At 36.2% G+C, this 23,467-nt stretch overlaps 2 protein-coding genes and 1 long non-coding RNA gene across 4 annotated transcripts in view; 2 read left to right on the forward strand and 1 right to left on the reverse strand.

Moving 5' to 3' along the window:
- Nucleotides 1-6,607, reverse strand: part of LOC114461247 (zinc finger and SCAN domain-containing protein 21-like) — a 28,564-nt gene extending 21,957 nt beyond the window's left edge. For both annotated transcript variants that reach the window (XM_028443214.1, XM_028443206.1), the window contains exons 1-2: nucleotides 6,147-6,607; nucleotides 2,291-2,412 (exon numbers count right to left, since the gene is read on the reverse strand). In XM_028443214.1, coding sequence (XP_028299015.1) covers nucleotides 2,291-2,412; nucleotides 6,147-6,411 — 387 coding nt within the window. In that variant the 5' untranslated portion in view covers nucleotides 6,412-6,607. The remainder of the gene's footprint in view (nucleotides 1-2,290; nucleotides 2,413-6,146) is intronic.
- Nucleotides 6,608-17,388: 10,781 nt separating this feature from the next.
- On the forward strand, nucleotides 17,389-23,259 carry chchd10 (coiled-coil-helix-coiled-coil-helix domain containing 10). Its single transcript, XM_028460255.1, has 5 exons — nucleotides 17,389-17,430; nucleotides 18,345-18,463; nucleotides 19,088-19,316; nucleotides 22,926-23,073; nucleotides 23,159-23,259. Exons 1-5 carry the CDS (start codon nucleotides 17,389-17,391, stop codon nucleotides 23,176-23,178), a joined length of 558 nt encoding a protein of 185 aa, XP_028316056.1. The 3' UTR covers nucleotides 23,179-23,259.
- LOC114461327 (uncharacterized) lies at nucleotides 19,323-20,203 on the forward strand. Its single transcript, XR_003673825.1, has 2 exons — nucleotides 19,323-19,570; nucleotides 19,615-20,203. It is a non-coding gene; the product is annotated as an uncharacterized LOC114461327 (long non-coding RNA).
- Nucleotides 23,260-23,467: the final 208 nt, after the last annotated feature.

Consider the following 23,467-nt stretch of genomic DNA (forward strand, 5'->3'; position numbering starts at 1 on the left):
ATCACTAATTATTATTAAGTCTAATAATCACTAATCATTATTAAGTCTAATAATCACGAAAGATTATTAAGTCTAATAATCACTAATCAATATTAAGTCTAATAATCACTAATTATTATTAAGTCTAATAATCACTAATTATTATTAAGTCTAATAATCACTAATCAATATTAAGTCTAATAATCACTAATTATTATTAAGTCTAATAATCACTAATTACTATTAAGTCTAATAATCACTAATTATTATTAAGTCTAATAATCACTAATCATTATTAAGTCTAATAATCACTAATCACTATTAAGTCTAATAATCACTAATTATGATTAAGTCTAATAATCACTAATTATTATTAAGTCTAATAATCACTAATCATTATTAAGTCTGATAATCACTAATCATTATTAAGTCTGATAATCACTAATTATTATTAAGTCTGATAATCACTAATCACTATTAAGTCTAATAATCACTAATCATTATTAAGTCTAATAATCACTAATCATTATTAAGTCTAATAATCACTAATGATTATTAAGTCTAATAATCACTAATCAATATTAAGTCTAATAATCACTAATTATTTTTAAGTTTAATAATCACTAATCATTATTAAGAAGTGGTCATGTGACCAGGTGCTGTGTATGTCCAGGGGTGTAGCACCATATTTTGGGCCCCAACCATCTTGTTGGGCTCCTACTGTATCTACAATTTTTCTTTGTCTGAAACTATATTAGTATTCTAGCGTTATTATTATTATTATAAGCTTTCTTTTTTCTTCACATTAACCCAGAAGTTCCCATGACTCCATTCTGATATCACAAATGTCAAACGATCGCAGACATTTTTTTTCTCGAATAACTTTTTACTCATGTTTATTAAAGTGTGTTATAAATACAGAGTAGACATCTAGATACTTTATGAAGCTCTTCTTCAAATGACAAAACATGTTAAAGGGGACATATCATAGTTTTAAATCCTTCCTTTTTACATATAAATCATACAGTTATGGTTTATATAAAGCAGAACTGCAATGCTTGGGTATGAATTCCTCATTATTATAGCTCCACCCCTTTTCTACCCTTTTCTGATGTGCTTCTGAGAGCAACTCGTTTTGGTGCTGTCTCTTTAAATGCAAATGAGACACTTCATACCCCGCCCCCTCTCCAGGTTGCAGAGGTGACACTTGGTTCAACTCCACCCTGTTCGGCCATTTTTGTAGTTTGAGAGAAGAGATACGGCTATGTAGCGGCGCAGAAACTTTTTATTCACACGTTATTTACAGAAGACTTGTCCATCCAGCCTTACATGTTCCAGCCAGAGTCTGACCCAGTGGAGTGAGATGAAAATGAAGATGATGAACCTGCAGAACCCTAACAAGTGAGCTAACACAAGCACCGAGCTAACGCTAGCACCAAGCTAAATGCATTTTAATACAGTTTTTTCTGAAACAAAAACGTCAAAATGAAATGACTAATGAAAACTTTAGACTTAAATTAAATCACGTAGGCCATATCATCAAGGATCTAAAACGAGCACACAGCGCTAACATATGAAGACGGTGCAACTGCTAATGCTAACAAAACAATGACAGGGACGTCTTATCATCACACTTATCATCATTGAAGTGCTTCACACACACAAAAATGACCTTATCCACAGATGTGGTACATTTCTATAAAAAATAAAACTCAACCAGACACTTTGAAAAGGTTCTGATGCTGGGAGACGGTGTAATGAAGCGTGTGGGTTACTACATCCAACAACCCAACATTTTGACTTATCCTCTCGTAACTTCTGCATCCTGGAGCTTGGACTACAAAATAAAAGCCAGAAATAAAAATGGTGGATTGCTCGAAGTGTTGGGCCTGGAGTTGATGAACTAATTTGGCAGTTCTGCTGCAAATACTGTGACGTTATTGTTCAAAAAAGTAATAGAGAATCGAAAAATCGAAACAGATTGAAAAATATGACCAAAACAGAATATAAAGATATCTACGGAGCACCTGAAGAGATTAATTTAAACTTTTCTGTACTTCTAAGCACTCTAAATATACAACAAAATGCATTTAAGGGCTAAAAAAGTGGATTTAACATGATGTGTCCCCTTTAAATATAGAAATGATCATCCTTCCTCTCACCATACTGGCCTATATATAATCCTTTTGTAGATTGTTTTGTGTCTCACTATGTTTCATTGTTAAGTGTAACATGTTCTTACATCAGCCTGTCTCGGAACAACAGATAGAAATTATATGTACTGTCCCTACTGTAAAAAAAAAGACATTACCTCAGTTTTGGTGGTGGTGACCACTTCCTGGTCAGGGTCCTGGTCCAGGGTTATATTGTGGTCTTTCTGCACAGCTCCAGGTCCTCTGTTCAGGAACTTAGTCCTGCCCTGTGGGGAGGGGCCTGGGGGGGGGGGGGGGGGGTACACACAGGACAAGTTCAATGACCAATTACCTCATCATTGTATCATACGCACAGTGAATATGTCAATTACAGGAACCGTGAAAAGGTTTAGGATGAATAAAGTCTGTTCTCTAAAAAACATTCCTGAAATGATTAATATTGATAATAAGAAAGATAAACTAAAGTCGATGTTTTTAAAGTGAACATTTATGGTAGTTTATTTTCTAGCTATGCTTTAGCAACAACCTCAATTATTTTAGCTGAACATTAGTTCAGTTACATTAAGACATAATTAAAGGAACGGTATTCTATTCATGTTTATACATGTTTATTACATCCTCCTGAAATACATTTTAATCATCCATTAATCATCAGTTATTTCAGTTGGGGGAAAAAGAAATATAAGAATGTTAAAACAGTAAAACCAAGAATTTTTAAAATGAATTGTATTAATTCCAGTATTTCATGAATTAAGTCTGATAATTATAGCCTCTATAATGAGACTGTGGTGATTCTGTTACACTGGTTATTCTAGGTTATGATGTCATGTTTGTTCAGCCTATATATATATATATATATATATATATATATATATATATATATATAGTCACAAAGTCAGTGTGTGTTTGGGTCTGGAACATGTTCAGTAAACTACTTAGCATATGTCTCAGCTCCCTGTAATGTGATCAGCTTAGAGCTATGAACATAGACTGTTCACATCACTAATGATTTGTCACAGATATGCATTGGTTCGAGGCTCACACACTCTGTAAATATGAACATATACTTTATTTACTATTTTCATTGGCCCATAACTGCATGTGGGAAAGAAAACATCTGATCTGTTTTACTTTATAGTATAAACGTTACTCTTTATTGGGATATAAAACTATTTTTTTGATGTGACTTTTTTAGTTTATTTTGGACCCAAACTTTGGGTTATTTCACCATTTATTGTGAATACTGAAAATATTTTACATGAAGCCATTGTAGCATTCAAACAAGTTTCCATGTTGTGTTGTTTGGCTTTGGAGTCGTTTTATTCATTTCTACATGTTTTAAACTAACAAAGGATATAAAGTGAGAAAATGTGATAATTTATCATATGTTTTACGTGGTCAAACTTAGTGTTTAACATGTTAGAATCAGAGCTGCACAGTGTGAATGTGAGCAGTGTGCTAATGCTGATGATAACCAGTGTGTGTGGAGGTTTTATGTCTAGACACATAATTATACATTTATAGTTCAGACAGTCTTTGCATACATATTATTATCAGTTATAAAAACACTCTGTTTTGTTCACTAAATTCCAGGAAACCATCGATGCTCTACAATCATACAGCTCGTCTTTGAGTCACACGCACGCACGCGCACTAGTCCAGCGCCCGTCAGAAGTATGTATTCATATAGTGGGAGGAGCTTAAGTAGAGTTGTCAATTATGTCCAAAATGAGTATGTGTTTGAAGGTTGGATGTACATAGAGGTGTACATACTGTAGTCTGTAGTGTTATAAAGGGTTTATTTGTGGGTGTAAAATAAAATAGTGTGTGAGATTTATCTGGTTTAATTTTATGAGACATGAATATGATATATTGATAAATAAAGTTTGTACCAATGTTTGCTGGACTTAAACAAATAGAAAATAAATGTCCCGGTGTATCATCTGTCCTTTAGACCCTCCTTTGGCAAAGACAAACTCAGAAAACCCAGTGGGAAAATGAATTACACACAAACATGTCATGTGCATCCAACATACGACCATAGAGTAAACCAGAGGTGGGCAAACTTTTAGGCTCCGGGGTCACATGGACTTTTTAAAATTGACAGATGGGCGGGGCCAGCACCAGATGCATACATACATTCTGCTTCTTCTTGTCTAAAGTTCAAATTTATAAAATTTCATAACAATTCAACCATATGCGTTACAGATTTGCAACTTTCACCCAAATTTATCCCCAATTCTAAAGAAATGTTTGTACATTTAAGGAGAGACAGGCCTGTTAGTAGAGCAGAGCTTCTCACAGTATGTGGTAAAGAATGGAGACATGACAGGTGGACATTTTCAATTTCATGCCAATCTTTTTAGTGCCAATTTAGTTTTTGATTTATTATGAAATATTATATTACTTGTTCCCTGATGGTTCAACACATTTTAACGTGTTATTTGTCAGGATTATTTGGGGGCAATGGGCACATGTGGGACTTGAAACTTCACATAACACGTATATATATATATATATATATATATATATATTATGGCAAGCCGTTCAGGAAATAATATATATATATATATATGAGACTTAATATATATATATATATGAAAAACCCAGACGCCATCTTTGTAGTCATTTATATCGTTGGAGACAGAAGAGGTAAAGACAGACAGACACTGTGTGATCTTTTCAATCGTATCAGCTCCAGCTCAAACTCATGTTCTCACACTTCTTCTGTGTCCAATGACTCTGAGTAAATGGGTTAAAGTTGTAGACAGAGGCTGTTAGGGGACTTTCTAGAGAAGTGCTGCACCTCGTTTTGTCCCCCCCACCAGGTCCAGGACGTCTCCTTACACGATAGGACTGTTTAGGATTTATTTCAGCAGTTTTCTGGTTCTGCTCATGTTTTCATTCAGTTTGTGGATGTTTTAGCTCGTAAAAAGCTGCTCACATTTATGTTTTGTTTCGCGGTGTTACAATCCAAACAGTATCCAGATAATCTGGTGACTGACTATCAACTGTGAGGCTGACGTGAGGAAAATTTTACAAAAAACTGTTTTACGGGCAGTTTATTTTGCACGTTATAAAATCTTTTAAGAGTACATTATTATTTATTATTTTTAAATGATCAACAGACATTGTGAAACTACAAAAAAATGAAATGACCAGAAAACAATCAAATGCATCACATTATAGCCAACCAATCAGATTAAACATAATGCATGCCACTAAAACAGCATTGAATGGAGGTTATTTTCTCAGTTTTAGAGTTCATAAATGTATCTATATTTAGATCCTGAGAATCTGTTTATTTTGAATTTATGGTGTTATTTTATTTATAAAAATAATTGTACATTTTGACAAACCTTTTCAGGGAACCATACTATTTATTTAGTTACTTTTTACTTGTACTTTCGTTCAATTTCAATCAAATAACGGTACTTCTACTTGAGTAGGGTACATCAGTACTTTTTACTCTGCGGGACACTGGAGGCACAAAGGAAAAACGACTCCAAAACACAGGAAAAAGAGGGAAAATCAACAAAACAACAACAAAAATACACAAAAATGTCTATAATAAAAACACACATGGACTACAAAACACTAAATGGCTAAAAAAAAAATATATGACAACAAAAATGTACCAATTACTTGGAATTCAAACAACATGACTCCAAAAAACCCACCAAATGAAACAGTAAATTATTAAAAAAAAAAACCACAAAATGACAGAATAATGTACAAAATGAAATAGAAACTGTTTCTACATGAGATATTTACTGTATGAAGGGAACCGTACCAAGATTTATTACCAACAATAAACATGGGGATGAAAGTAACTAGTAGTAACTTTTACTGAGTATTATTTATTGAGCTACTTTTTACTTGTCCTTCAGTATTTCATGTATGACTTACTTGTACTTAAGTACAATTTCAATCAAGTACCAGTACTTGTACTAGAATAGATATATTAGTACTCTTGACACCTGTGGTTGTGTATGTATGCAGGGGTTCTCCTACCGGCTGGGGGGTCCCTGCTGTTCCGGCTGAGGAGCCTCCCTCCCTCCGTGGCCCTCCCTCTCTCGGCCCGGTACCGGGATATCTGCAGCTCCAGCAGCTTCACCCTCCTCCGCAGGGCCTCGCTCTCCTTCTGGCTCCGGGACACCTCCATCTGGACCACCGCGTAGCTCTCATCCACCACCTTACAGATCTCCACCACGGCCGCGTTGGCCAGAACCTCCATGATGGAGGCGACCTGGGAGTGGAAGTCCACCGCTGTCGACATCCTAACAGCTTGAAAAACACACTTCCGTCCTCCAAACAGCGCTAAGTTCTCCTTCACAAACACTAGGGATGATAAAACAAGTGGTCACTAAGGTTCTACACCTTGTTTTAAACGCACAACGCGCTGAGAAGTAAATCTGAGACGAATCTTTGGCTCTTAACAAGATTTCTTTGTATCGTAAAGCCAAACAGGAAGTGGTGGCGGGACTTCCGGTAAAGGACAGGAAGCAGCGCCCCCTGCTGCACGAGAGGACTGTCCCCACATATCAGAATCAGAAGTACTTTATTTACCCCAGGGGGAAATACTTTCGGTACAGAAGCTCAATAAGTATTTCAAATAAAAAGAATGAACATTAAACATAGAAAGAGAAAGAAAAATGTACATAATTAAGTAAAAGACTGTTGATTGAATTAGGATTAAACACAAATGTACAAGAAATAAAACAAGATAAATATTTTTTTTTCTTTTTTGACAATTTGAGACAATTTTTGCTTATTTCTACCGTTTTTTTGCAACTCACAATATTTTAACCTATTTTCATCACTTTTTTCTTGCTATATTTTTGCTCCTTTTACTGCATTTTTGCTACATTTCTCCCATTTCTGTTTAAATTCAATTTCGAGATTAGTCGAAAAATTAGATTAAAATTGAAATGTTGAGAGTGAAATTGAAACGTTGAGAATAAAGTTGAAATTTTAATGTAAAAAATTAAAAAAAAAGATATTAGAGTAAAAAAAAAAACAAGAATAAAGTCGAAAAGATGAGATTAAAGTTGAAATTTTGTAAATAAAGTTCAAATTTCAAGAAAAACTCAAAATGTCCAAATGAAAGAAATTGAAATATAATGTTGAGATTAAAGGCAAAAACACGATATTAAACATGATTAAAGTTAAAATATTACCGGTATGTCAAGAATAAAGTCAAAATTTTATTTTTTTTTGCTTATTTTTACCTTTTTTCTACAACTGCACCAAACTCACCATATTTTAATCTAATTTCATTGCTTTTTATTCCCATATTTTTGCTCCTTTTAATGTATTTTTGCTACATTTCTACATCATATTTTAATGACTTTTCTACACATTTTTTCCACTTTCCAGACATGTTCAGCACTGATAAACCCTTTCTAACACTTTTACACCTAATGTCACATATGTTGCCAATTTAACCACATTCACCATTCATCATGTCCATTATTTGTCAGTTTAAACTAATTATTCCTAATGTGAAAGTAACATATTACAAATAATCAAGTTACTGTAACTGAGTTGCTTTTATTGGTACTTGTACTTTTTTGAGTATATTTTTAAATCAGTATTTTTACTTTATTTTTATTCATTTTGAATTGAATTAATTGGTGTTATTTTTTTATTGTTATTGTTACTTTTTCAATTATACATACATATAAACAAAAACATTAACATCAATGATGTTTCATTTAAGAACAGTGAAACATCCCCCACCCCATAGCTCCAGCTGAGCTATTCTCATGTTTTATAAACAATAACGGAAGTTCAAACATGCTGAGAAAGGGTAAATTAAAGAAAGTATTTAAAATATACAAAATAAATATATGCATACACACATGCCCACATATATGCATACATAAACTAAAAACGAATTGAAAAAAAATGAGTGAACAACAAAATAAATAATTTACCCAAAAAGTGGTGGAATCATCAGCTCTAATTTACAGTATCCTTAGATTCCATTTTCTCTATGTAAGTGAGAAAAGGTCGCCAGTTAGTATAAAATTTCTGGGCACTGCCCCTTGTGGTGTATCGTATTTTCTCATATTTCAAGAAATGAACAATATCATTTAGCCATGATTGAAAACTCGGAGGATGTTTGTCCTTCCATTTAAACAATCAGTCGGCGTGCCAAGAGAGAACCAAAAGCAACCATAGTTTTGGCCCGACGACTGAGATGCAAGTCAGGTGGTATGACCCCAAATATTGCCGCTATGGGAGTGGGTTTTAATGACGTTTTTATGACATCTGTAAATGTTGAAAATATCAGTTTCCAAAACCCATCCAGTTTTGGACAGGACCAAAACATGTGTGTAAGAGTGCCTGGTGCTTGCCTACAACGGTCACACAAGGGATCAATATCAGGAAACATTTTAGACAGTTTGATTTTGGACCAATAGAGGCGATGCAGAACCTTAAATTGGATCACGGCGTGTCTTAAACAAATGGAAGAACAGTGTATATTTACCACAGCTTCTTCCCAGATTCTCTCAGAAAGTTCTAACCCCAATTCTTCCTCCCAACAGTTTTTCAACCTGATCAAAGGTTTCAAGTCGTGAGTGTTAATTAAAGAATAAACAAGTCCAATGGAGCCTTTAGAACATGGGTTCAGTTTCAAAATGGAGTCTAGGAGAGAGCTGGTCTGTGTGGATGGAAAAGAGGAGATAAATGTTGATACAAAATTACGAATCTGAAGATATCGGAAGAAATGTGACCTTGGAATATTGAATTTTGATGTCAATTGATCAAAAGATGCAAAAGTGTCGTTAATAAACATATTTCCAATTGTAGTGGCTCCTCCTTTAACCCAGACATCGAACGCTTTGTCCATGATTGATAGTTTGAAGAGATGGTTTTTTGTCATAGGGGCGTGGATTGAAATATCTTTTAATGAAAAAACTCTTCGAAATTGCGTCCATATCTTAAAAGAGTGTTTAATTATTGGATTTGAAGAATATTCAGATATACGTTTAGGTAAAGGAAGATTTGTATAAAGCAATGCATCTAAAGAGGTAGAATGACAGGACAAATGTTCCAATTGAAGCCATTTAGGGGTTGAATCAGAGTTTTGGGATCCTTTCCAGTAGAGTATATTTCGTATATTAGCAGCCCAGTAGTATTGTTGAAAGTTCGGGAGGGAAAATCCACCATTTTGACAATGGCGTTGTAAGATATTTTTACGTATTCTAGGTGTTTTCTTATTCCAAATGAACTCTGACATTAGTTTATCAATTGATGTGAAAAAAAGATCTCGACAGGAACAGAGGAATGCTCTGAAAAACATACCAAAAATTAGGCAGCACATTCATTTTAATTATATTGATTCTACCTCCTAATGATAAAGGCAGCAGACTCCACCGTTCCAAGTCTTGTTTTAAATGACACAATAATGGGGGGAAATTAGCTTTGAAAATGTCATTAAAATCATGTGTGATCCAGATTCCTAGATATTTAAATTTGCATGTGTTAGCTTTCAGGGAAAAAAGGTCAAAATTAATCAATTTGGCAGTAGTATTAAGTGGCATGATTTTGCTTTTTTGTAAATTAACTTTGAACCCTGATATTTTGCCAAATTCTCCCAATGTGTTCAGTATGATCGGTAAGCCAGTCATGGGTTCAGACAAGAATAAAAGTATGTCATCAGCGTAAAGGGATATCCTATGTTCCGAACCATTTCGCCATATCCCCTTCATATCAGCTCTACTACGTAATGCAACAGCTAGTGGTTCAACTGCTACAGCGAATAATAGGGGCGATAGTGGACATCCCTGTCTGGTGCCACGTGACAGTGGAAAATAGGCAGACAGATTATTGTTCGTACGTACAGCAGCTGTTGGAGAGGAGTATAACACTTTTATCCATGAAATAAATTTGAAGCCAAAGCCGAATTGTTTAAGGGTATAGAACAAATAATCCCACTCCACCCTGTCAAAAGCTTTTTCAGCATCCAAGGATAAAACTATCTCTGTGATGTTGGATGGAGTGGGGTCATAGATGCCAGTATCTTGGCTAGAATCTTGCTGTCCACATTTAGAAGGGAAATAGGGCGATACGAACCACACTCCAAGGGATTTTTATCCTTTTTGTGGATTAGCGATATAACCGCCTGGCGCATCGTAGGGGGAAGTGAGGAGTTGGTAAAGGATTCCTCAAACACAGGGAGCAGAGCAGGGGCAAGCTGGGCAGCAAACCTTTTATAAAATTCACTAGGAAATCCATCAGGACCTGGAGACTTTCCATTTTGCATTGAATTTATAGCATTTATCACTTCTGCTGTGGAGAACGGTCTTTCCAAATCTGTAGCAACTTCATTATCAATTTTAGGTATCTTTAATTCTTTAAAAAATGAACTAAGCAAAGACTCGTCTTTCAGGGATTCTGTAGTATAGAATTTGGAATAAAATTTATGAAAGCAGGTGTTGATATCTAAATGATCTTTATGCCTCACCCTAGAGCTGGGCGATATGGCCTTTTATAAATACCGCGATATTTTTAGGCCATGTCACGATACACGATATATATCTCGATATTTTGCATTACCCTTGAATTAACACTTTGATGCACAAAATCACACCAGTATGATGATTCTATATGTCTACATTAAAACATTCTTGATCATACTGCATTAATATATGCCAATTTTAAACTTTCATGCAAAAAAGGGGATATCACAACTAAGTCAAAGTTGACATAACTGTATTTATTAAACAGTGAGTGGCTCAAACATAAAATTGTCAACAGAAAGTGCACGTTCTGTGCAAAATTGTCACAGAGACATTTCAAAACAAGACAATAGTGCAGGATGCAACTCACATGGCATTTCAAAACACAAAATTAAAGTGCACTTTTTGTACATAATGCCACTACAATATTTTAAAACAAATAGTGCCCTTTTGTGCATGTTGTCATTAAGATGACATTTCAAAAAAAAAAAAAAAAAAAAAAAAAAAAAAGTCCGCGAGTTTAACGGTATGGTCATTTTCAACACCGCACAGACTACAAGCTGCGATATATCGAGTATATTCGATATATCGCCCAGCCCTACCTCACCCCAAATTCATCATTCACCTCTGCTATAATTCGATTTGAGGATTTCTGATGGAGCTGATGGGCAAGAATTTTTCCGGATTTCTCTCCAGATTCAAAAGTTCTACTCTGCGTTTTGAGAATTAGATTTTCAATATTTCTTGTCGACAGAAGGTTAAATTCAGTTTGGAGGATTAATCTTTGTTTAAATAAGTCATTAGATGGAGTAGCAGCGAGAACTCTATCCAAACTTAAAATATCACTGGTCAGCTTTTCCAGTCTTGAGTAGTGACTTTTTCTGAGTTTCACACTGTATGAAATAATTTGACCTCTAAGATATGCCTTCATCGACTCCCAAACTATTGATGCTGACATCCCTGGGATTTCTGATGATATAAAATTAACAAAGTTTTCGTCAGATAATAAAAGTGAGTTGAGGCCTCAAGGACGATACGCAGTATGAGAAGTCGGCACACGTAAAGTTACTAATAATGGAGCATGGTCAGATACGACTATTGCTTTGTATTCACATTTAATTATCCATGGAAGAAGCCTTTTGTCCAGAAAACAATAACCAATACGTGAATATGTACCATGGACAGGTGAAAAAAAAGAATAACACTTAGATTTGGGGTTCAAGAAGCTCCAAGCATCAGCTACTCCATTTATATCGAGGAATGACTGAATTGTAGGGATGTAACGATTCACTCAACTCCCGATACGATTCGATTCACAATACTGGGTTCACGATACGATTCTCTCACGATTTATATTACAAAATGGGACTGTAGACAAATTTTTTTTTTTGGGAAAAAAACTAGAAAATATTGTACTATTTTCCTTTTATTTTTCATTGTCAAAAGAATTCCTTGATAAACAATTCAAAACAATGCAATTTAACTAAAAATAAATCTTGAATGAAATAAATAAAGGAATAATACAAATGAAAATGAAGCCTATTAATTTAAATTCTGGTTCTATAATAAACAATGCAAAACTGCATAATAGTTATTTTTCTTTTTAAAAGTGCAACTGAAAATGTATTTTGTGCCTTAACAATTGGACTTTAAAAAAAAAAAAAAAACATCATTGCACTGATTTACGCCATATTTGTTTGGACCAGCAGAGGGCGCTGGTAACCTAGTGATCGGTTGGCATGCAGATATATTGCAGTGAAGAAGAGAAGCTATGCTAGCAGACAGAGCTAATAGAAAAACGTGACTTTTACAGATATTCACGTAATATTACAGATATTATTTCGGTGCTAAAGGGGTAATGAATCATTTATTAACATATTTAAGAGTAGAAGGCGGCCAGAAAGAAAGTATTAGCAGACTCCGCCCGCCGCCTACACTTGTGGATAGCGCCCTCTGCTGGTTAAAAAAAGTACTGTGATTCAATTTTCAGAAAATCGATATCAACCGTGATACCTATGAATCGATTTTTAACTGCCTTACGATTAATCGTTACATCCCTACTGAATTGTATGAGCAGTTTTGGATTTGATTGAAACGCTAGATGAGCTGCGATCTAAAGCAGGTGACATAGCACAGTTCATGTCCCCGCCCAGAATGAGATGATGCGTGTCCATGTTTGGAAGGTAAGAAAAGAACTTTGTGAAAAAAGAGCTATCATCCCAGTTTGGGGCGTAAACATTAGCAAGGATGACTGGAGTGTTATAAAGCCTGCCTACCACTATTATATAGCAACCTGAAAAATCGGTTTCAACCTTTGACATCACAAATGGGATGTTTTTATTGATAAGAATGGCTGCCCCTCTAGACTTATGGTGAAAATTTGAATGATATGACTGACCAGTCCATCCACCTCTGAGCCTAAAGTGATCAAATGTACGCAAATGCATTTCCTGGAGGTAGGCTATACCTACATTAAGCTTTTCCAGGTGAGATAATACCTTTTTGCGTTTGACAGGGTGATTCAAGGATTTCACATTCCAACTAATAAAGGTTACATCGCAGCCAACTGGTCCATTTGAAAGATTGTGTGTAGTCATTATCTTATAAGATAAGAGAAAATATTATCACCATTCTGTTCCAGGATAGACTTGTGTTTTAAGAGAGCTGATAATTTACCCACTGAAGAAAAAAAAAGAAAAAAAGACAGAACTTCGACTTAGATACATCAGATTCCCAAACCCCAACACCCATTAGAACGAGGTGTTCCCCAACCCCTTTGCAATGATATACACACATTTAAGTGTTTTTAGGGCAACTCCACTAACCTTACTGAACAAGCTCTACTGAGTTCAAAAAATAAAATAAAACCACTTGATAAAAGGCATAAGGTAGACTGAACAAAATAATGATACTATAATATTGTATTCAAACTTAACAGCTTAACCATTCATATTTCCTTTTTGTTGGAAATAAAAGAAAGAAAATACAAAAAAAAAAAAAAATACGTATGAGTAGAAAATTAGATAGATAAAAAAAAAAAATAATAATAATCAAATAAAAGGAAACAACGGTTGGAAATATTGATAATGTAAAAACAATAAAAAAAATTTTTTTAGATGTATATGGTCATTTAAATAATATTTATAACAATAAATGAAATGTAAAAAAATAATAATATAAATTAAATGACCTAATTAAAAACAAACATTTTAAGATAAAAGATAGCTTAAAGATAAGTAAATTATACACCAGCAAAAACGAATAAAGCATCTAATGACATATTTTAAGTTATTTACTGAGTGTTTAAGAATCAGAAATTAAATAAAAAAATAAAATAAAAATAAGGAAAATTAACTAAAAAAAAAAAAAAAAAAGTTTAAAAGATTTAATAATGCTAAAGCAATGATAAACTCGATGAAAAGGTTCCACAATAGTTTTGTGAGGTCAAAGAATTGTTACTAGGACTAATCAGAAGATATATTCAAGTATTTATAAAGGGAAAAGAGAAAAAAAGAAAAGAAACAAAAAAAAACAAGCAGAAAATGGGTTATCAGGAACATTAGTAAAACAGGTAACTAGAGAAAGTATATTCAAACCCCTAAAGTGTCGTTCAGATTTTATCTTCTGACATTAATCATATTAACAGTATATTTATGTCCGCCAAAATATAAGCATCTTCATGTTGAGTCCTTACAATGACAACTAGCGTGTCTTTACTACTCACCAGGACAGATGATAGCGTTCATATTTGTGAGGTAAATTGTCACTTATCTTCATGACATGTTCAGTTTTGTGACGTCTCTGGTAGAACTTTGGCCTTCACATAAGCCAGGGCTTCCTCCGCTTTTACAAACTGCTTCTCCGTCCCCTTGTGTGTGATCCGTAATCTCGCTGGGTAGAAGAGGCCGTATCGGATGTTTGGGGTCCCCGCAGCAGCCGCTTTACCTCCGTGAATGCTGCACCACGCTGGGGGGATGATCCGGGAATATATAGACGGAAGCTCCGTTGATTTGAAGCGGGCCGGTTTCCTGAGCACGGCGGAGAATCTCCACACAGTCCTGATAATAATGTAGCTTAGCTACAATGGCGCGGGGTTTATCTGATCTCTTTGCAGGCAGACCCCGGTCGATCAGAATGTCTCTGTCCATGTTCAGCACCTTTCTCAGCAGATGGAGGGCTAGAACCGGGTGTTTCAGGCACGTTCAAGATCCGAATATTGGAGCCTCTCATCCTTCCCTCAAAGTCGAGGCATTTTTCTTTCAAACTGGTTACTTCAGTCTCCAACCGTCCCTTTAGTTTGCAGTGAAGCCACGTCGTCAGAACACGCTGACAATCCACGTTCCATTTCGGATATGGTTGTTTTCATCCCGGATTGTAGCCGTGCTGCTAGTCGCCTCCGATTTCACAGCTTGTCGGTCATTTCTAATGACTTCTAGCTCCTCAACAAGCACGGTTTTCAGCTCCGACTTAAGCAGCACGACTATTTCATTCTTCAATGAACGAAGTATTTCAGCTTTCATGTCTTCCGTGTCCATTTGGTCATATGCGGTCGCGGTGACTTCCGTCCGCCAGCATCAGTAACCGAGGCCGTGGCTTTAGGCCCAGGAGCAGAGGATCCTCCGGTGAACTTGTATTTTCTTAAGTTATTAGCCATTGGTGCAGAAAATAATGAGCAGCGACGGACAAAGGAGACACTTAAAGCGATATAACGTCAACAAAGATGATAAAAAAAATTCCTCGTTACAGCTTTTAAACAAAATTTTCAGTAGAGCTTGACAAAACACGCGTTACTCCATCGCCTGCTCGCTCGCCCAGTTGGTGTTATTTTATTTAAAATGTAATTGTACATTTTGACAAACCTTTCATTTTATACAGCTTTTGTGGAAAATAAATTAAGTTCAAATTGTTGTAGATTGTGTTTCTTCCTTTTTAAGTTTCTACATGAGATGTTTACTGTATGAAGGGACCCGTACCAAGATTTATTACCAACAATAAACATGGGGGTGAAAGTAACTAGTAACTTTTACTTTGAGTACTATTTAATGAGCTACTTTTTACTTGTACTTTAGAATATACCAGTACTTTTTACACCTCTGCCAAAATGATTCCCTGTAGGAACTGTATGATGTGTATGTGTTAAAAAAGACTGAAGGGAGACATGAGTGAAGGCGTCTCTCTGTGGAGGTTTGTAGGAGAAGAGTTTGGTAAAATATACAGTATACTAAGTAGTTTACTGAAGACCCAAAAGTGTTCCAGACCCAAATACTCCATATCTCAGAAAGTATTGATCAGATCAAACTAAACATATTGAATAATCACAGAACAAATGGTAAAAAAAAATAAAATAATTCAAATCACCATTTTTTTGGCCTCTCCAGAGACTTTTTTCTTTCTAGAATTAGCTTTAAAAATGTTTGTTGTTGCCAGGACTAGTGCACAAAGATGTGACAGCTCAGATATTTTTTACACTGCATTTTATTTTAACTGGATTCTTAATTAAGAAAGTGAAAGTATAGAAAACAGTTATTTAAGATTGTTTTGTGTGTGGTGTTATCATTTTAAAAAGAAGAATAATTAAAACATAAAAATATATATACATTTTTAGTATTTAAGCACTTTAGTATTTTGTACATCATATTATGTTTTTTTAAGTGTGTAGTGGTTGAGACATGTTAGAGTTCTGAGATTACATACACACAGATATAATCAGAGGTTTTGCTGAATCAATCAATCAATTATTACAGATGAACATAAATGAATCAATAACAATATCAAGTTAATAGAATCTAACAGACACTCATCTAACACACAGCTGTGGACCTCAGGGTCGACTCACTCCTGGGCCTCGAACCTAGTTTTCTGAGCATTTTTATTCCATGTTGTTATCTATTGTTTATCCTCTTATGGCTGCACATGTGTTTTCTTTTATTATATACTAAGACTTTTATGATTGTCAGGGTCAAACATGAGCTCATCAAGATAAAACATACAGTAATTATATAGATCAAAGCATAGATTTATAAAGTTTATATCTAACAGTATTCTTTTAATTAAGAAGATGTTTTTAACATTTAAGAATCAAACAATCAGTTATTATAGTTAGATAAAGATGACATTTACTGCTGATTAAAGCAAAACACAATTATGTTCAAGATTATTGATTGATTTATTTGTTATTATTTATCGTTTAGGGGTCTATTGTGTTGATTTATTAGGTATATGTATATGAGTTGTTTAATGTGTTATTAAGTTTAATATTTAGAAAAGAAATATTCTCATTTGTTAATTATTTAGATTTTGTTCAAAACTGTTTTTTAGTGTTAATCTGAGTGTCCCCAGTTATTTTATATATGATTTGTCTCTTTGCTAATGTACATGGTTGGTATTATCTTTAGATTTAGATTAAGTTGATATCAGATGTTCTCAAACTGTTTGTTCCAAAAAACAACCAGACTGTGAGAAAGTTGACCTGAATATATTTTATTATAGTTAAATATTATCTATTTAATTATAGTAAGTTAAAAAGAAAGAAACCATGATATAATCCATATTTACAGTGTACATGACTGTAGTCTGAAGGAGTATGGGACTGGATGAAAAGTTTGGAACCAACTGCTGTATTTAAATATAAGATATCGCGATGTTTCCGGTGTGTAAGCGCGATAATACGAGTCTGGTCCTCACAAGGTCAGCGCGTGCGTGTCCGTGCGTGAGAGCTGGGTGCTAAACAGCGACTCTCCGTTTCTCTCTGATCCGACCACAAGCGTATCTGTGGTGGGGTAAACATGGCCAGAGGAGCCGTAGCCGTCATCAGCTCCATCATCCAGGTATTATTAACCAAACTTTATACATAGTTACACTTTATTAAACACACGTTACATGTTAGAATCAGTGCGACATGTTACATGTTACACAACAAGGACACTGTGTGCGTCACTTATTGGACTCCGGAGGGAAACTTTGACATTGTTGCGTCATTTATTTTATTTTAATTAATTAATTTATTTAAATCTGTTTTATTGAAAGTGAAAGAGGACAAACGGTGGCACGTGTTCTCAACTTTAATACAGATTAAAAAAAAATAAAAAAAAATACAACGAGAGAATTCTTTGCATTTACATTGTTTTATTTATTTATTTATTTACTTATTTATTTATTTATTTATTTATTTATCTATCTCAAACATAAAACAATATAAAGCAACCATTGCTCACGTAAAAGAGCCCCAGCAATGTTTGAGGCCCCTACTTCCAAGCTTTTTCACTCAGAACAAAATTATGACATTTGGGCAAATGCATACATGCATACATATACATATACATATTTATAAATACACACAAATTTAAACAAAAACAAGCATTCATAGGCCTACCTACTTACATAACATCAACATCCACATGTCCACCTACCATCATATTCTAGTCCTTGTACGGACCTTATAAGTTATAGGCATTCAATACATATTCTGCACAAGTTTTATATATACAGTTTATACATTCACATCAAACAGATATACATATGTACACACATATACATACATAGACATACATGTTTATGACATCTACATAATATTAATATTATACTATTTCATATCTACGACACAAATTTCATCAATTTAGAGTGGCAATATATAAATGAACAAAAACCTTTTATTATGTTTAAGTATTAATATATTTATACCATTATATACATAGTTAGGTCCGAGCGCCACAAGCTGGTGAAGGGCCTCTTGCTCTTGTAGTGGCCACACTACGAGGGAAGGGGCGGAGCCTATGAATACGCCACATGCCCGTCAGTGACCAGGGACTTTTGCCATGTCGTAGACACGCCCCCGCGCTTTCTGAAAATGTATAGTGAATGGTACTCAAAAAGAGGGAAACACTGTTATTGTGCTGGAATATTTTTCGGAACCAACTCACACACTTTTCACCCACTGAACCATTATGTAGAGTATTAAAAATTCAAACTAAATTCAATCGCACGCTTCTCTAATTTACGACTACTTCCAGTTTTAAAATACAAAAATTTGATGCACCAGCGTCCATAACTACACCAAAAATGCATTACGAGATAGGAATTGCCAAAATTATTCATTGTAGAATCATGACAAGGACAAGTAAAAAATATTAAGACCACGCAAAAAACACACAGGAAGTCCAGAATCTTGAATTGAAAATGGAAAATTGCTATTTTAGCTCACGTTGTAATTTAACGCATTTCTCCTATAGAGCGTTTCACTGATTGGTTTAAAATCACTGGAGATCATCTAGAGAATGCTCCCATTTGCACATACGAAGTCGGATTTGCGTCAAATCCCACATCTTTAGTCTTTTTCTCTCTACAACATAAAATATTTGAGTCATCTGCAAAAATGTTGACTAACGTGGGTAACTCAGGCTGTAAACCTTCATGTATATAAGTCAGTTCACGTCTATAAAACAGCTGTAACATGTTCCTCTGTGTTCTTGTTATTCTGACTTGTAGCCCACCTTCTTCCCATGCTCCGGCCCCTTCTCATCCACCTCCTGCATCTCTGGCCCCAGCCCCACCCACAGCCCCCTCCCAGGGTCCCGGCCTCATGGCCCAGATGGCCACGACAGCAGCAGGGGTGGCGGTCGGCTCGGCCGTGGGTCACGTTGTGGGCGGAGCTCTGACCAACGTGTTTAGTGGAGGAAGTAGTACCAGTGCAGAGCCAGCAAAGCAGACGTACCAGGTAAGAAACACACGTACCAGGAAACACACTTACCAGGAAACACACGTACCAGGTAGGAAACACACGTACCAGGAAACACACATACCAGGAAGCACACTTACCAGGAAACACGCACCAGGAAACACACGTACCAGGAAGCACACTTACCAGGAAACACACGTACCAGGAAACACACGTACCAGGAAACACACGTACCAGGTAGGAAACACACGTACCAGGAAACACACGTACCAGGTAGGAAACACACGTACCAGGTAGGAAACACACGTACCAGGTAGGAAACACACGTACCAGGTAGGAAACACACGTACCAGGTAGGAAACACACGTACCAGGAAACACACGTACCAGGAAACACACGTACCAGGAAACACACGTACCAGGAAACACACGCACCAGGAAACACACGTACCAGGTAGAAACACACGTACCAGGAAACACACGTACCAGGTAGGAAACACACGTACCAGGAAACACACGTACCAGGTAGGAAACACACGTACCAGGTAGGAAACACACGTACCAGGTAGGAAACACACGTACCAGGAAACACACGTACCAGGAAACACACGTACCAGGAAACACACGTACCAGGAAACACACGCACCAGGAAACACACGTACCAGGTAGGAAACACACGTACTAGGAAACACACGTACCAGGAAACACACGTTCCAGGAAACACACGTACCAGGAAACACACGTACCAGGAAACACACGTACCAGGTAGGAAACACACGTACCAGGTAGGAAACACACGTACCAGGTAGGAAACACACGTACCAGGAAACACACGCACCAGGAAACACACGCACCAGGAAACACACGCACCAGGAAACACACGTACCAGGAAACACACGTACCAGGAAACACACGCACCAGGAAACACACGCACCAGGAAACACACACACCAGGAAACACATATACCAGGTAGAGTGAAATATTCAGCCTTCTTTTTAGCTCATTTAGCAACTTTTTCAGACTCTGTAATTGATTAATCTAAATTAATGGCTTAACAATATTTGACACAAGAAGCAACATTTTTAAATTTAAATTTATTTTGGTATATCACTGAATTAATGAAAACAATAGAATAAAGCCGCAAGCGGCGATAAATGGCCCTTGCCTTCACGGCCTTTGTTGTGCTGCCTTTGCCACGCTGCCTCAAGCTCATACAAAGACATACAATAATATAACCCTTGGAGAAGTGCGTTAAAATAGGACATTTGTCCTGCCTTAAATTCTCTTCACTCTGTAGGGGGCGCTAACGTCCCAGGAATTTAACAACTGATTCAAATTTGACGCAAATCGGAGTTAGTATGTGCAAATGGGAGCATTTTCCAAAAATGTAATATTTTCTAATTTTTGCCCAAAATTCACGGCTCCGCCCCACAAAACACCATAAAAGTTACCAAAAATCCATGGATTATTTTGATGTCCCACGTCTCTAGATGATCTCCAGTGATTTTTAACCCTGTCAGTGAAACGCCCGTAGGAGAAATGCGTTAAAATACATGAGCGAAAATAGCAATTTTCAATTCAAGATTCTAGACTTCCTGTGTGTTTTTTGGTGTGGTCTTAATAATATTTTTTACTTGTCTTGTCATGGTCGACTTCTGTGTCAATTTTCATAATTCTACGATGAATTAATTTTTTGGCAATTCCTATTTCGTAATGCATTTTTAGCGTACTTTGGGCGCTGGTGCGTGAAATTTTTGCCCTTTTTTTTTTTAGAAAGAAATTAGAAAAGCAGGCGATTTACTTTTGTTAGATTTTTTGTGACTCTACATAATAGTTCAGTGTGTGAAAAGTAGTTGTTCAGACACAAAGAAAGAAAGAAAAATAATCCAACCCAATAACAGTGTTTCCCCCTTTTTGAATACCATGAACTATACATTCTTGGAAAGTGCGGGGGCGTGTCTACGGCATGACAAGGGTCCCTGGTCACTGACGGGCCTTCGCATAGGCTCCGCCCCTTCCCTTGTAGTGTGGCCACTTTGAGAGCAAGAGGCCCTTCGCCAACTTGTGGCGCTCGAGCCTAATGACAAAAACAAAAATACTTTCTAAAACAAATGTGTTTTTGTATTAAAATAAAAACATCACTTAGTCCAGAATATTCCAGAGAAATATAAACTTAACAGTGTAAAATAAGTAGAATATCTGTGGATATCATGAAATTAACAGAGCAACTGATGAAGATGAATTTAGTTTGAAATTGTTTTTTTCATTTTCTGCTATCTGTAGAAGCGCTTCTAGCCCCGCCCACATCCTCTACTGTCCACTACAATCATTTATCACTGACTTTGTTCATTTGTTACTCATGGATTTATTCATTTTGGTTCTGAACCCTGTCTGAGTGTCAGTGTGGATTAGAGACACTGTCTGCTCCACTAGGACCATTGTCCCTGCTAGCTGCTACATGTTAGCATTGAGGTGTTAGCTACTACATGTTAGCATTGAGGTGTTAGCTGCTACATGTTAGCATTGAGGTGCTAGCTGCTACATGTTAGCATTGATGCTAGCTACTACATGTTAGCATTGAGGTGCTAGCTGTTACATGTTAGCATTGAGGTGCTAGCTGTTACATGTTAGCATTGAGGTGCTAGCTGCTACATGTTAGCATTGAGGTGCTAGCTGCTACATGTTAGCATTGATGCTAGCTACTACATGTTAGCATTGAGGTGCTAGCTGTTACATGTTAGCATTGAGGTGATTACTGCTACATGTTAGCATTGATATGTTAGCTGTTACATGTTAGCATTGAGGTGCTTCCTGTTACATGTTAGCATTGAGGTGCTAACTAATACATGTTAGCATTGAGGTGATAGCTGCTACATGGTTGCATTGAGTTGCTAGCTGCTACATGTTAGCATTGAGGTGCTTACTGCTACATGTTAGCATTGATGTGTTAACTAACACATGTTAGCTTTGAGGTGATAGCTGCTACATGCTAGCATTGAGGTGTTTGCTGCTACATGTTAACATTGAGGTGCTAGCTGCTACATGTTAGCATTGAGGTAATAGCTACAACATGTTAGCATTGAGGTGATAGCTGCTACAACTTAGCATTGAGGTGATAGCTGCTATATGGTTTGCATTGAGGTGCTAGCTGCTACATGTTAGCATTGAGGTGTTAGCTGCTACATGTTAGCATTGAGGTTTTAGCTAACACATGTTAGCATTGAGGTGATAGCTGTTACATGCTAACATTGAGGTGCTAGCTGCTACATGGTTTGCATTGAGGGGCTAGCTGCTATATGGTTACCATTGAGGTTCTAGCTGCTACTTGTTAGCATTGAGATGCTAGCTGCTACATGTTTAGCATTGAGGCATTAGCTAACATGTTAGCATTGAGGTGCTAGCAGCTACATGTCTAACATTGAAGTGCTAGCTGCTAAATGTTTAACATTTAGGTGCTAGCTGTTACATGTTTAGTTGTTAGAAGTTTCGTGCAGTTTGGATTGCAAAAAAAGTGATTAACTTTGATTTTGTTTTTTATCGTGCATTATTTTTCTGTAATTAATTAATCGCAATTAATGTGAAGTCCCTGCACTGATAAACTGTTAAAGTGGCCCCTCTTTGTTTCTTTCTCTGTGTGTTGTGTTTCCAGGAGCCCCCCCGCCCAGCCCTAGCCCCGCCCCCCCCTGGTCCCTGTCACTATGAGGTGAAACAGTTCCTGGACTGTGCTACTAACCAGACGGACCTGACTCTGTGTGAGGGCTTCAATGAGGCGCTCAAACAGTGCAAGTTTTCCCACGGTGAGTTCAGGGCCTGTCTTTAATCAGGAAACTAGATCATCACCATCATCATCATTATCATCATCATCACCTTCATATCTTCCAGGTGTTACATCATTGGTGTGACCCTGACAAAGAAGACATGAGGCCGTGGACACTTCTGATTATTTACACTGAATACCTTTTAATAAACAGCTGCTATTTCTTTGTCTTTTGTGTGTTTTTTATGGACAGGATCATTTCTTAGTTTTAGCAGCACTTTTAAGTTTTAAAGGTGCCTCTTTATAATCCACTGACCCACAGAGTAATGATGAAACAATCATCAGGAGTTAAAACTGTCAGCTAAGATATTCTCACATGGACAGATGTGGAGGAGGAAACACATCTGGAAAGAAATGACAAACATCAGCCTCAG

Source organism: Gouania willdenowi, chromosome 1 (genome assembly GCF_900634775.1).
Source record: "Gouania willdenowi chromosome 1, fGouWil2.1, whole genome shotgun sequence".
In the NCBI taxonomy this organism is placed as follows: domain Eukaryota; kingdom Metazoa; phylum Chordata; class Actinopteri; order Blenniiformes; family Gobiesocidae; genus Gouania; species Gouania willdenowi.